At 45.4% G+C, this 15,756-nt stretch overlaps 1 protein-coding gene across 1 annotated transcript in view; it reads left to right on the top strand.

Annotated features, from left to right (window-relative positions):
• The window catches only part of fam120c (family with sequence similarity 120 member C), a 30,730-nt gene extending 14,974 nt beyond the window's left edge, over window positions 1-15,756 (top strand). Inside the window, exons 8-17 of the mRNA XM_069721897.1 lie at window positions 1,836-1,998; window positions 2,103-2,186; window positions 2,652-2,823; window positions 3,340-3,589; window positions 5,558-5,672; window positions 6,044-6,253; window positions 6,342-6,582; window positions 7,443-7,578; window positions 8,941-9,004; window positions 9,114-15,756. Of these exons, the coding sequence (XP_069577998.1) occupies window positions 1,836-1,998; window positions 2,103-2,186; window positions 2,652-2,823; window positions 3,340-3,589; window positions 5,558-5,672; window positions 6,044-6,253; window positions 6,342-6,582; window positions 7,443-7,578; window positions 8,941-9,004; window positions 9,114-9,371 (1,693 nt within the window). The 3' untranslated portion in view covers window positions 9,372-15,756. The remainder of the gene's footprint in view (window positions 1-1,835; window positions 1,999-2,102; window positions 2,187-2,651; window positions 2,824-3,339; window positions 3,590-5,557; window positions 5,673-6,043; window positions 6,254-6,341; window positions 6,583-7,442; window positions 7,579-8,940; window positions 9,005-9,113) is intronic.

The raw sequence follows: 15,756 nt of genomic DNA, 5'->3' as shown, positions 1-15,756 counted from the left end.
ATGAGGATGTTCTCAGTCCTCATGTCATAGTTTGAAGGTGAATTTCCGCTCACAGCTCCTGAGACTCATGCTGCTAAACTGCACAAATAGAATGAGAAATGTAAAGAATTTAGAGAACCTGAGTAATTCTTTTTTTATTTTTTTATTTAAATTTGATTTGGAAGACAACTGAGACAGACACACATCTTAAAAAACATGTTTACCTGATTTTCCCTTTTTGACAAAGGTGCAAAGGGAAAAAGAAAGAAGTAAAATAACTTAAAGATACAACCTGTGGAAATAATACATATAAAAACATTTCAAAGAAAAATGAACAATAAAATCTCAAAATCAATTCTAAAACAAAACAAATAAGTCTTGTGTGCTTCGAGCGACACTGAAACAGCAGCAGGTTTCTGAGCAGAGATTCAGATCTGAATGAAAGAACTGAACTCAGATATCAGGAAACATTTCACACATGCTTGTTTACATCGATTTTTATCTTCTCAACTCGGATGAATCTTCGTCATTTTAATGTGTCTACAAAGCAGGTTTAAGCTTTTGAGAATCCTAAAGCTCAACAGAACGAGTGGCCAAATTTAAACCCTGATAGTGTTGAAATAAGATAAACTATATTTCATAGCGCATTGTTTTGCTGTTTGAACCATCATCTCTGCATCACGCTCCTATTGACTGAAGTGCCTTTTGTCAACAAGCTTATTGTGTAAAGTGGCCCGGCAGCAGCTTACAGGTTCCAGGATTACAGCTCCTGAGAAGGAAGCACCAGCAGAAGGATCACCGGCGGCTGGATGAGGAGGAGTTTTACCTCCTCGTGACTTTTATTGGGTTTAAACATCAGAATGAGGCTCCGTTGAACTCCATCAACATGATATCCCAAATATCACGAACAAAAATGAACACAACGTTTGAGCCTGTTCCTAAAAAACAGTTTTCCCTAAAAGCTTCGAACTATGGACTCCACACTCGGGAACTTTACTGCCGCAACGTGTTCTCCTTGATAAATTAGTACAAAGTTTTGTCATTCTGTTGGCATCTTTCATTTTGAAGACTATTGAAAGTGATCAAGCAGTGAAAGTTGTCCTTCAGTGTGGGAACGTTAACGCAGATTCATCAGGAAGTAACAGGAGACATGTGAAACACACAAACCAGCTGGAGGAACGATATTATAACGTATTCCCCAAAGTTTACCGCTGACCAGGAGCCGGTAGATCACGGACCAATTAACCATCCCAACGCTTCCTACACGTAGACGTACTTCTGCGGGTCGCCCGGATTTATCGTGATCCATTTAGCATTTTTTTATTGATGTATTTTTGTATTCAGTCCGAGACAGAACAACGCTATCAACGCAAGAGCTCCGCCCTGAATGAGACACGCAGAGATCAGAGGACAGAAACTGCAACATGCAAATAAATAACATTAAATAGAATAATTTTGGCTTGACCAGGACAGCGGGGCGGAGCTACAAAGTGAGTCTCTCACTAAGTGACGAAGTTCCCCCACAGTTCAGCTAAATGCCCTTTTTAAATGAAATTATATTGTTATGTAAGAACACTTTATCTGAAACTTTTAAAACAGTTTGGCCACAGAGAAGAAAACTACTAAAACTCATTTTCAATAAATCGCTTTTATTGTTTAATAAAAGCTGGTCAGTATTTTAAGACTCGTGTTTGTAGAAACGAAAATCTTCCTCTTCTGTCGTCCTTTACTGGTTTTCATATCATAACTGCACACAAGGAGAAGAAGTACAAACATGCGTGAGAGTATAAATGCGTATACAATAAATGTATTGTTAATATAAATATTGTATATTTCACTGCCCCCTCCCCCCCCAGCCATTTGACGGACAAACCCTCTCGGTGGGAGGATCCCACCGGACGAGGGGGCTCTGCCTCTGGAGACGGTTCCCAAGGCAACGGAAGCGGGTCGAACATTCCGTCACTGTTGTCTATGGCGACGCGGAGTCACATGGACATAACCACACCCCCTCTGCCTCAGGTGAACACATCCCAAACGATCATTCAGTCACATGTTCGGGTGCTTTTGGGAAGTTTTGCCAGTAAGTTGGCTGTTTTTTTATTTTTGTGTTTTTGTGTTGTCAGGTCAGCGCTGAGGTTCTTCGTGTAGCCGAACACAGACACAGAAGAGGACTGATGTACCCTCAGATCTACCACATACTGACCAAGGTAAACACTTCTCACTCACCGTCTACCGGGTTGGCTCGCATGGAAGACGACCCATTGTTCCAACATCTGTTTTTTTAAGAAAAGACTTTAACAACAAGAACCGCTGAGCTGAGACGATGTCCGTCTGAGAAGAGAGTCGCTGAGTAAAAACACAGAACAGAGCAACGTTTGAAACCTCCGTCGGGCTGTTGAAGAAACTTTCGGATTCAGGTTTTTTTTTAGCTCGCGATGGCGATGTCCGTGGTTCTTGATGGAAGTTGGTTTGTCATAAATTAATTAACTGAGCAGCAACGCGCTTTAAACAAGCCGGTTAAACTGGACCGATGATTAACTCTAAGAACTCGTCTACAGAAACAGGTTCTAAAACCTGAGAAAGAATCTCAACCTCTCCGGACTGTTTTGTTTCCTGCCTTCCTCTTGCTGTTGTCCTGACGACCCCCCTCTCCCTCCTCTCTCACCCCTCAGGGAGAGATGAAGATGCCCGTGTGCATCGAGGACGAGTGTAACTCTGAGCTGCCTCCTGCCTCTCTGCTGTTCCGCGCCGGCCGACAGTACGCCTACGGCGTCCTCTTCAGTCTGGCTGAGACGCACCGCCGCCTGGAGAGGCTCGCCCTCCGCAAGCGGGCTCCCCTGGAAGGTAGGCCGGTCCTGGGACGGACAGGAGGGGAGACCGGGGCTCCTGGGTGGAAGGACAGACTGCTCATTGTTGAAGAAGAGAGTGAAGGGGAATGTTTCACCAAAGACATCTTGCTATCATCAGTCCCTCCAGTTTCTTTGTGATTGTTTTGATACAAAATTATCGATATTGCAGCGGATTTTCTCAAAAGTTTTCTGCGGGTATCTGAAAAAAATTACAAGTCAAGAGAACTTTTTTTTTTTTGAAGCACTACCTGATAAAGGAATAATTATGTAATTATCACTTCCTGTGATTATAATCATGCTGCATTCTTACTCAGCCTTTATGTGGTCCTCCTCCATCTTGGACTCCGAGCGGTCCTCCACCAGTTCAACCGTTACTTGCGTTTCTTTCCTTTTGTTTTCTCTCTCGTTTGCGGGTGGGTTTTTTTTCTGGTCGGCTTTTGCCACAAAGGCAATTAATATTTCATGCTGAAAAACGTTGCGTTAACAACAGTGAACCCTTTTTTGTCCCCAGTACCTCCAGTGATTGTCAAAGAGTGGAGCAGCGGTAAGGCCAAGTCCGCCCTGACCCCGGAGCTGGTCCCGGCTCTGTGTTTCCGTGAATGGACCTGCCCCAACCTGCGGCGGCTGTGGTTGGGCCGCGCCAGCGAGGACCGCTCCAGGAGAACCAGGGCCTTCCTGGCCTGCCTCCGCTCCGACTGCCCGGCCCTCCTCAACCCAGCACAAGTCCCACAGCATCTGCTGCTCATGTGCTGTGTGCTCAGGTACCGCCAGGTTTACAGCTAGGGCTCCCGTGTTTTGGGTTCTTACAGCACCTTCACAAAATATCTGTGCATGCAGGAGGAGCGCCGCCTGGAAAAACAACTGTTTAAATGCAACCGTGTGCAAAAGTGGCACAACATGTGTACAGCTACATATTCATGGCGAGAGAAAGCCTGGTTTGAAATATGCAAAACGCAGAAAGTTACATAAAATGATCCTCGTTTGTGTTACAGTGAGTCAGCATTAGCAATACGTGACCGTTACAGTGAGTCAGCATTAGCAATACGTGACCGTTACAGTGAGTCAGCATTAACTAATACGTGACCGTTACAGTGAGTCAGTATTAGCAATACGTGACCGTTACAGTGAGTCAGCATTAACTAATACGTGACCGTTACAGTGAGTCAGCATTAACAATACCTGACCGTTACAGTGAGTCAGCATTAACAATACCTGACCGTTACAGTGAGTCAGCATTAACAATACCTGACCGTTACAGTGAGTCAGCATTAACAATACCTGACCGTTACAGTGAGTCAGCATTAACAATACGTGACCGTTACAGTGAGTCAGCATTAACAATACCTGACCGTTACAGTGAGTCAGCATTAACTAATACGTGACCGTTACGGTGAGTCAGCATTAACTAATACGTGACCGTTACGGTGAGTCAGCATTAACTAATACGTGACCGTTACGGTGAGTCAGCATTAACTAATACGTGACCGTTACGGTGAGTCAGCATTAACAATACCTGACCGTTACAGTGAGTCAGCATTAACTAATACGTGACCGTTACAGTGAGTCAGCATTAACTAATACGTGACCGTTACGGTGAGTCAGCATTAACTAATACGTGACCGTTACAGTGAGTCAGCATTAACTAATACGTGACCGTTACAGTGAGTCAGCATTAACTAATACGTGACCGTTACAGTGAGTCAGCATTAACTAATACGTGACCGTTACAGTGAGTCAGCATTAACTAATACGTGACCGTTACAGTGAGTCAGCATTAACAATACGTGACCGTTACAGTGAGTCAGCATTAACAATACCTGACCGTTACGGTGAGTCAGCATTAACTAATACGTGACCGTTACGGTGAGTCAGCATTAACAATACCTGACCGTTACAGTGAGTCAGCATTAACAATACCTGACCGTTACGGTGAGTCAGCATTAACTAATACGTGACCGTTACAGTGAGTCAGCATTAACAATACCTGACCGTTACAGTGAGTCAGCATTAACTAATACGTGACCGTTACGGTGAGTCAGCATTAACAATACCTGACCGTTACAGTGAGTCAGCATTAAAAATACGTGACCGTTACGGTGAGTCAGCATTAACAATACCTGACCGTTACAGTGAGTCAGCATTAACAATACGTGACCGTTACGGTGAGTCAGCATTAACTAATACGTGACCGTTACAGTGAGTCAGCATTAACAATACCTGACCGTTACGGTGAGTCAGCATTAACAATACCTGACTGTTACAGTGAGTCAGCATTAACAATACCTGACTGTTACAGTGAGTCAGCATTAACTAATACGTGACCGTTACGGTGAGTCAGCATTAACTAATACGTGACCGTTACGGTGAGTCAGCATTAACAATACGTGACCGTTACGGTGAGTCAGCATTAACAATACCTGACTGTTACAGTGAGTCAGCATTAACTAATACGTGACCGTTACAGTGAGTCAGCATTAACTAATACGTGACCGTTACAGTTACAGAAAAAAATAGTTTTTTACCTCTTTTGTTACTTCAGGAAATATAAATTAGACACTTTAAATAGTGCTGATGTTTGCATTTCCAAGAATAACAATACCAATGAACAGAGAGCCAGTCTGACATAAGATCATTGTCATGTATTTGCTGTGTGTAGTGTCATTCCTATATTAGTAACTGAAACATGGAGTCAGATGTTTGTACAGCTCTGTTGCTTCCTTCGCCTGCAGGTATATGATGCAGTGGCCTGGAGGAAGGATCCTCCAGAGACATGAGCTCGACGCCTTCCTGGCTCAAGCTGTTTCCAGCCAGCTCTACGAACCCGACCAGCTCCAGGAGCTCAAGGTGAGACGCCCGTCACAATCTAAACAAAAAAACTCCCTGAAAAAATGAATTATATTGCGAGTTTTGAGAAAGTCTGCCGTCAAATCAAACATTTCTGATCAAAACAATCACAAAATGAAACTCTGCAACATCAAGAGGAAGCTGCATCTTGTGATTCGTACCCTGAAAGTGGTAAAAACTCCACTTTCTTCGTGCTTTTTTACAAAGCGCTTTACGACCCCAAGTTGCTCCCGACTGCCGTTGAGAGCTTGGTGTGTTGATGACCTCATGATTTACACATCTTCCAAACTTTCCCAAATTTTGTTTTACTTGTTCCTGTTTCCAGTTTTTAAATGCTGCCATTTGTTGTTGTTATTTGTGTTTTCTGTCAGGTGGAGAAGGTGGATGCTCGCGGCGTGCAGCTGGCTGCTCTCTTCATGGCCGGCGTTGACACGGCGCTCTTCATCAATGATGTTTGCGGTCAGCCGTTGCCATGGGAACACTGCTGCCCCTGGGGCTTCTTCGATGGCAAACTGTTCCAGAGCAAGCTGGCGCGGGCCGCCCGAGATCGGGCCGCCCTGCTGGACATGTGTGAGGGGCAGGTACGAGATGGGAGGAATTATTGAGAACAATTAAAGGCCCGAAGTGACGTATTCAGCAGTCGCACCACAATAATTTGTGCTTTCGCAGGAGGAGCTGGTGTCCAAGGTGGAGAAGATGCGGCAGGCGATCCTGGAGGGCATCAACCTGTCCCGCCCTCCTCCGCCTCCCCCTCCCCTTCCACCTCCCGCCTTCCTCCCTCCCGCCATGGTGCCCCCGTTCTACCCGATGCCTCCTCTCTACCCGCCCCGTCCCATGGGCGGCATGCCCCCCCACCATCACCCGCACCACCCCCATCACCCCGCCCAGCACAGGCCCAGAGCCTTCCCAGGTACCGAGACGCTGTTCATCACCGCCGTGTTTTCACTTTTAAGATTCTCTCCGTTTTGTCCTGATGTCACACGAGAAACTAACTTGAAGCTGATTCTGAGTATGTTCACTCTGAGCGCTGGGTGAGATGAACAAAATCTAATATCTCTATTGATATATGATAGCTGTACTATCAGTACTTTCACAAAGTAGAGACACATTTAGATTTTTGATAAATAATCATCTGTAATAGGGATATAATGACTAAATGGCTAAAGGGAAATAAAAGAAAAGCTACAACAGTTTGGTAAGTTCAAAAAACAACTTCACTTTACTGTGATGCAGCCTGAGACCAAATGTACCAATATTATGATATCCAAAATCGATATTTAGTCCCATATCTACATGATAAAATATTAATATATATCTACTGACTGTAAAATTTACTTCAAACAATCAGTGTGGATTCATAGAAAAATGATAGTTGAGTATATTGTTGTAAACTATTTTCCCACGGTTGTGATGCACAAAGGAAAAAATAGGAGCAATTTAACGTGATGTGTTCGACTTTTAAGACAATCAGACAAAATAAAAAAGAATTATATGGAAATATAAAGATATATAAATCGGATTTATAAATGTACAGCTAAAATATAAGATAAAATATAATTAAGATTAAACACAAAAATGAAATGCAGTCCAACATATGAACTGGTTGTCCCAAATTTGATTTAACCACAGTAAAAAAAAAGCTTTAGGTTTTAGTTTTAAATTTAAATTCCATGTGTATATAATGTATTTTATATACTGCATATCGTTACAATGAAACAATGAAAGTTAGCTGTAGTGGACAGACTTTTCGATCCTTTCTTCATTCTTCAGGCATTCAGTCCATTCCTCCTCAGGGAGGGAAGCTGGAGATAGCTGGCATGGTTGTCGGACAGTGGGCCGGCAACAAACCGGTCCGCGGGAGAGGCGGCTTCAACATGCAGGTGGTGTCGGTGGGAGCAGGCAAAGGGTGAGTACGGTGATGGTGCCCCAACACCAACCACATTCCTGACACGCAAATTTAAAGTTCAAATGGAGATGTTGGCGAGTTTGGATCTACACCTGCAGGCTGTTTATCCGGTAGTATCCTCGGTGCTGTTGTAGATCAGCGGCAAGCATGTGGACGTTGGTGCGAAAGCATTGTTTAGTTCTCACCAACCAATCAGCATCCATCAGTGATGTCATCAACCATCAGTGATGTCATCGTTGGTTTGTGAACGTTATGAATCCTCCAGTTCAGATTCTGTCCGTCACCATCTTGTTAGTTCGGAGCAGTTTGGAGCAGGAAGTGACCATATTTGGACGAGCTGGGGGAGGAGCCAGCGGTGGATCTGACCGATCTGATCAGAAACCTGACGATACTACGTCCCGCCCACCGATAGCTGTAACCTGACTGCACCGCAGACCTATCAATCAAACAGACACGCCCCCAAAAACAGGTCTTCTTGAATCTTCTTTTCTAATGAATGAGGGATTATTTTCAGATGGACCTCCAGAAAACTAAGAAGAAGGAGTGACTTTAGCTAACAACACCGAGATAACTGATGGACACATTTTATTCACTTTGGATTTGATGAGAGAAGTTGAATGGGAGTCTATGGAGCCGGAGGCTTTTTGGAGCCGACCTCTAGTGGCACTCGCTGGTATTGCAGCTGAAGACACTTCTGGATCAGAACCATTTTACAGACCTGAAGCTACGAACTCTTTTATATCCAGTCTGAGTTTCGTACTCAAAACTCTGAGGTACTTTTTAGCTGCAGTTGTTGGATTAAAAGGCGACGGAGGCTGAACTACTGATATGGTTCTGTTCAACATTTAGAGAAATAAACAGATTTTACATTTTAAAGTCTGTTCTCGGTGTCGGTAGAACAGTAGTAGGAGAATCTCAGCTGGTTGGTTGTGACGACTAAACGTTTGTGGAGTTAGAAAGAAACGAGCCTCTACTAGCGGCTCGAGGCTACGTTAGCTGCTACTGGAATCACAACGCAGCTGAAACTCTGAGCGCTGCAGATCTTACTGAGGAATGAACAACGTGTGGAACAAATAGAAAAGACTTGTGGGGACGATATGGTCTGGACGATCATCACAATCAGACATATTCTCTAAAGCACTGCAGAAATATCTCCAGCAGCAATATGTGTAAATCCCACGTAAGTAAGGAGAGAGGAGAGGAGAGGAGGAGGAGGAGGAGGGGAGAGGGGGAGGGGAGGAGGAGAGGAGAGGAGGAGGGGAGGGGAAGAGAGGAGGGGGAGGAGAGAGTGTTCGATATGCTCCTTGCCGGTGTTTTGTGCGGCTCAGCGTCAGCAGAGTTGTGAGTGTGTTCTGCTCCCAGCAGGGGGAAGGAGATCCCAGCGAAGGCCCGGGGAGGGAAGAAAGTCGTTCCCAGCAGAACACAGGTACAAACATGTCAAACAGGAGCCCATCAAAGTCCTTCTTCTGTCACAGTCCGACTTTCTTTCTCGTCCCTGCTGCTGTTTTGTTAAAACTCTCCCCCCTGCCCCCCAGACCTCGTCATCCCCCCCATCCAGCAGTCCCCCAAAGCCCTCAGAGGAGGCGGGCTCCACGCCAGAGGTTGCGACTCAGCAGCTGAACGGCAGCTCGGCAGCCTCCGCCGTCGGCCAGCCTTTGGAGCTGGCCCCCCTGGCCCAGCCAATCCCGTGTGCCTTAGCCAGCAGAGACAACCAATCAGAGGGGGTGGAAGTGGAGGCCCCCTGTTGCCTTGACGACTGCCCGTCAGACGGAGCGCTACAGAAGGAGGAGTGACGGCGTCCCTTCCCGGGAGCGCCGCTCTAAAGAGAGTTATCTGTGTATTCGACTGCCTTTCCCTGTTTTTGTAGCCCCGCCTCTAGCTGTGCACCTGGTGGGCGGAGCAGCGGAGGAGGCGAGGCTCCGCCCCGTCTCCTCCACTGCTCCCCACCTGAGGCTCAATCAGCTGGAACTCCCTTCTTACTTTTCTCATGTGGTTTTACATTGTTTTTTTGAAGAGAGGTTTTCTCTAAGAGTTCGTAAGCGCCCCCACCCCTCCAAAACAAAAATCCTAAACGCCTCCCTTCCCGCACTCAAAGTGAAGCGCCCCCCCCCCCCCCGCCCTCCCCCCCATCACGACTCACCACTTAAACGAGCGACCCCCCCTCCCCCCTCCTCCACACACACAATCCCCCCGTTACTGGGGTTTCTGTACAGTCGGAAGTTTGTCTTATTTTGTGTTTTTTAAATTGTCCCGTTGTTTGAATCTCTGCACACGGATGTTCAGCTTTCGGTTACGGTGCCAGATTGGATGTGGTTTCCATGGTTACAGCAGCTAAGGCCTGGTCGCCGTGGTGAATTCTTTTTGTTGTGGTTTGTTGCCATCGCCATCTCGTGAGCGGTTTGTCTTACATGGGTTCGGAGTTGGACTCCGGATATGTGGGGAATGTTTTGAACAGTGACATCATTCTTCAGTGCAGTGACCCCCCTTCTCCCCCTCCCCCCACTGCTAATCACACAGTGTTAGCATGCCGTGCTAGCGACAAAACCCTCTGCAGATCGATTGGTTATCACTGGAGCACTTCTGCACCGCCGTGGTATCTTACTTTGACCGATGTAGCATAGCCTAGCGCTTAGCCCCCATGAATTTATGCACCTTAAGCCCTGAAGTATGCAAGATTTTACCCTCCTGCTCCTCCGATATGAAAGTGCATTATTATATTATTGTCCGCCCCCCAAACCCACCTCCCCTCCTTCTCCCAAAGCTTTGATTGTATTACCCCAAAAAAAGCACTTAATGTTGTATTTATAATGAATTTGAACACGCCCCTATAACGGTCGAATTGACAGTCTGAGGGGTGCCCCCCCCCCCCCCCCCGTAAATCATTAAGACATGTAGAACTACATTTAAAGGTAGAGATCTATTTGACAGACGTCAGAATGTGAACAGAGTGGTTTCAGACAACGAAGCACTTTGTTTTAAAATATATAAAATATGTTCAACCACACTGGACAGTCCTCCGACCAGCTGATAGAAGAAACTAAACTCTGAGGCACCTTCTTGAGTTACGGCCAAAAGAAGAAAGAAACGAGTCACGCTGCCCAGTGAACGACGGATATGAACGGTGAGGCGTTCAGGGAACCGCTGCCCGGCGGGGTCCCTGAAGACGTCTTCAAGTTCACTCAAGAAGTTTAGAGGAGACCTGATCCGTCTCCCGGGAACCATTTCAGATTTCTAGAAAAGTTATTTCCAAAGTGTATTTTAATACAAAAAGGGGTGTGGCAGCCGAGAAACCTCCGACCTCGGGGTGACTCAGCAACCGTTGCCATAACGATAGCCCGCCACCGAGAGCTGTTGCCCCGCAGATCTCCGGTGTGTCACTTTAGACCAGCAGGAAGCACTTCCCTGCCCCCCCGCCCCCGCCCCCACCCGGAGCACCTCCACCCAAACCCCTGGGCGGAGCCTGTTAAACTGGAGGGGGCCGGATCACACGTCACATGACGGGGAAGAGGGACCTCGTAATCGTTCTACGACTTCTTACGATACTGAAATGATTTATTAGAGCACTTATGTTTGTAGAGAATGAAACGTGTGTACCCCCCCCCCCCTCCAAACTCCCCCCCCCCCACCTCCCACACACACACAGTATAGGTCTCATCTGACAAACCGGAAAATACCAGTACGTACTTCTTCTTACAGATTTAGCGGTAGCACGTGCTAAAGCACGAGCAGTAGACCGACCTACTGCTGCGTAGAGATGCTGGCCGTGAACGTTGTAATCTCTAAAACAAACACACTTTATGAACAGACGGTTGAAATGAACTCAAAGTCAACAAGAAGCACCTTATTTTCTTACTATGTTGATGACTTGTGCTCTTTATCGTGCCACAGAGTTGACATGGAGAAAAAAACAGCTCCTACGAAAAGGCCGTTTTTGAAGGAAAACAAAACCCGACTATCTAGATCTATATATCTATATCTATATATCTATATATAGATCTATATATAGATCTATATATACACATATATATACATATATATATAAGTGTTAATGTAGTCGCGTCAGACATCCCCCCACCTCTGTTATGAACTCAACCATTACAGAGACAGCTGACAGCTGACCCCGCCGCGAGTATTGGCCTACGCTCATCGTCGCATGGGAGGCCGCCGCCGCCGCGCCGCCGCTTCCTCCTGACACCAACACCAACACCAACACAAGAACATCGGAGGTTTCGGAGTTGTTAGCCGTTTCACTGCTCGGGATTATAAAGCGTACGAGCGCTGTAGGTGTTTTAATAGAGTAGGTGACAGCGTCGGGGCTTAACACAGGACTGTAAAACCACCAAGACACCGAGACTAGGCTAGACATTATAGCTCCACTGGCCGAACTACTAAGTCTAGAATAAACTAGGAGTCATATACTTAACTGCTTTTCAACTTTTGACATTAGTACAAATATGTGTATCGCAACAGTACATTGTTAGAAGATGTTTTTTTTTATTTACTCGTGGCGAGCCAGAGTGTGATCCGGTATATGATGCCCTCTCTCGATTCGCTCGCCAGATAAACAGTCACACACACACACACACACACACACACACACACACACACACACACACACACACACACACACACACACACACACAGACACACACAGACACACACACACACACAGACACACACACACACACACAGACACACAGACACAGACACACACACACAGACACACACACACACACACACACACACACACACACACACACACACACACACACACACACACACACACACACACACACACACACACACACACACACACCAGGCAGGTATCAGTTGCATGTGTTACCAGCAGCGTTCTCTCTGCTTTCGTGCTGAAGTGATTTTGTGCAGTTTCAGTTCCTCAGTGGACGTCGTCAGTTCATCGGAGATCAGCTGGTAACACGTCCCACTGACTACAGAAAACAACACGCAAAACACAATTCACTGGGTTTTTTGTTGTTTTTTTTGCAAAGACGGAGTAAAAAAAAGAAACAAATGCTTTTAGAGGAGTACATTCACACGCACATTAAACATACATAGATGTTGAATCCTGAGTTACACAGTAGGTAGTTACGGAAAAAAAAAAAGTCAACACAACACATGATGTAGTGTCCCTCTTTTGTCCTCGTCTGTTTTAGTTTCGATAGGTATTTGATCAGTGATTTTTATGCTTGTTATCCTAACCCCCCCCCCCCTACTGCTATGACACTTTTTTCTCGCCTGCCCCCCCCCCCTTTCATTCACTTCTTCTCTGCCCTCAAATCTCCCCAACACACACACACACACACACACACACACACACACACACACACACACACACACACACACTCTGACAGACACACACACACACACTCTGACACACACACACACACACACACACACACACACACACAGAGGCCACGCCCACTGACGCTCATTAAAAACAGACAGATATTGTACACAGGTTCCCCCCCCCCGTCCCCGTCCCCTTCCTGTATTTCAGTTCTCTTTCCACCTCGCTCTCCGTTTAGCCCGTAGGACCGTTTCTATTGGCCGTTATTTTCTCTTCTTCTCTTTGGGCTGCCCCGCCCCCTTTAATCAACCCAACTAACAGTAAAGGTTATATTAACGTTGATAATCAGTTTCTGTATGTATCTAGCCAGAGTGGATAAAAAATCAGAAAAAAAAATCAAAACTGTTTTATTCAATTGTGCAAATGTGTTTTTTCTTACTATTTTTAATGTTATTACATCTTCTAATCTAATCCTTCTACCATTGCTTCGATTAGTACTGAAATACGCTTAGCCAACCTAGAGATTTGAACTGTAACGATCGCCATTTTCCTTACCTGTATTTTATATGGCATCTTTAGACCACTTCACCGTTTATTATGTGCGTAAGTAAATATTGCCCGTTTTTTCGAATTGAAAAATCGTCGTCTGCACTATGTTTGATTCTCATGATATATCCCGATAACGATTTCTTACTCATGATCGATCGAAGCTGAACTCTGCGCCCTTGCACAAAGCAGCGAAACATCTCTTGTAAACACCTGAGAACCAAAGTACACCCAACATCCCCCCTTCGACTCCCCATAACCCCCCCCCCCACCTGCCCCTTTCCCACCCGACATCGACGGTTCACCCCCCCCCCCCCCCGAGTTTTCCGATGAGTATGATTATATATATAAAGACATTACAGCACGTGTGATTTATCCAAGTCTGTGAGGTAACGTTGTTTTATTTTGTATTTTGTTTGTTATTAAACACTGGTTGTCGTGGAGACGCAGACAGACAGGGGGACAAGCGAGTGAGCCGACGAGTAGGCGGGTTTGCAAACGAGTTGTCGAGAAGCATTGTGGGTAAAAAAAATTCCATCGGTGGCTGTGCTCGCGCCCTCCGTTCTTCGCTGACTGAATTGAGGCTGCGTGAACCAGCAGCGCTCGCTCACATCAGATCAGACACCCGACGCAACGCTTTCAGTCACGCCGCCGTTTGGCGCCCTCTTTTGTATTTTTCTGACATGTCATTGTTGTGTGCTCTCCAACTTGCGTTTAACTCCCGGACTCAAACCGACTGAGTCTCCTCATACTGTAAGAGGGCACGGAGGCTTTTCTTTAAGGGGGTAGAATTTTCCTCGAAACACAAATCTGAGATGCGTCGGCCTTCCAGGAGATTTCAAATCAACACGAATAGGAAATAATTCACCTAAAGATGTTTAAAACAAAGGAAACGGTTAGAAAATGAACTAAAACTTTCAAAATAGTTTGACTACAGGTTTTCAGTGGTGAAGATTTGCTTTTAGAGCTGCAACAAGTAGTCAAATGACAATTAATTTGTTCTCGAATATCTGTAAATTAGATAAAACAAGCAATTTAAATTGAAGACTTTGGGCTGCAGGAACTACAACAGTTTTTCTTTTTCTTTTTTTTTTTTTACAGAAAAATGATTGTTGCAGCCCTGATCTCTTTATGTAACATGAATTCATTGAATATCTTTGGATTTTGGACAAGACATGTCAAAACCTAGAATAAGGCTATGAAACACTTGAGGGCTTTTAATTTGAAAGGAACACAGGAAGTCGCAGCAATTGGAGGACCAGTAGTGTAACTTCAGCACAGACTGGTCCCTCCCCAAACAATGACGACGTCACCTTCAACTTTTGGATATTTTCTGCATCAAAACAATAGAAATATTGAGAAAATCCATAATATAAGTAATTGACTGTCAACGACTTCCCGTCCATTGGTTTCATCTTACTTTTCTCATCCATAGAAATTAAATTCTGAGGAAGGTTTACCGGCGAATAATCTGATGAAGTGTTGCGAGGAAACGTTGAGCCTCTCTGAGTTACTGAACACCAGCTGGTTAGAAAAGAAAACTCGCCTCTCTGCCTACAAAAAAACGGGAGCGTCTCCGAAGAGCTCGACAATTGTGAAGAGAACCAAGAGTCTGAGTCGGCCGTGTACGATGTGGTGTTGTAGAAACAGTATTATGGTCTGTCACACAGATGTGCAGTCGGCGGTGTTTTGCACCGGTCCCGATCTGTTCGCAGGATTCTCAGTTTGAATAAACGTCCCTAATTTTTTTCTGTCTGTCTCTCTCTACACTGCCACTCCCCCCCTCAACACCCCCTCCCCCAAGCTCCAGTATAATAACCCCCCCCCCCCCACGCTCCCCCTCCACCACTGACCCATAAACCGAAGCCCCCCCTCCTGTGGCTGAGTCCCAGACAGGTTTGATTATTGTGGGCCATGTTTCTCGTCCCGTGGGTCAGATCCCTCAGCAACACGTGTCCCGATGCATCATCAGTACCCAAAACTACCTGTGCAGCGAAAAAAAAAAAGGGTTAAAATTTATCCATAATATTATTGTTATAGAAATATTATCATCATCATTATTGCTGTTATAATTATGGTTGGTATAATTTGTCATCATTGTTAGCATTATGGAAGCACCGGACGGTTTGTGGAAAAGGTGAGAAAAGAAAGCTTCTTTTTTTTATTTTTTATTTTAATTTTAATTTGTGGCTGTTGGTGGTCTGATCTCACAGAGGGAGGGGAGGAAAGGTTCAGAAAGAGACAAAGATGGCAGTCATGTTTGTACTGGTTGGGAAATGACTTACAGTGCTGAAATAAAATTTATTCTTTTAGTAAAAAAAGTA

Source organism: Brachyistius frenatus, unplaced genomic scaffold (genome assembly GCF_029030835.1).
Source record: "Brachyistius frenatus isolate BFR_SWC_R1_liver_20210118 unplaced genomic scaffold, ASM2903083v1 Contig_278, whole genome shotgun sequence".
Taxonomy (NCBI): domain Eukaryota; kingdom Metazoa; phylum Chordata; class Actinopteri; family Embiotocidae; genus Brachyistius; species Brachyistius frenatus.
This window is presented reverse-complemented; position numbering and strand designations above follow the sequence as displayed.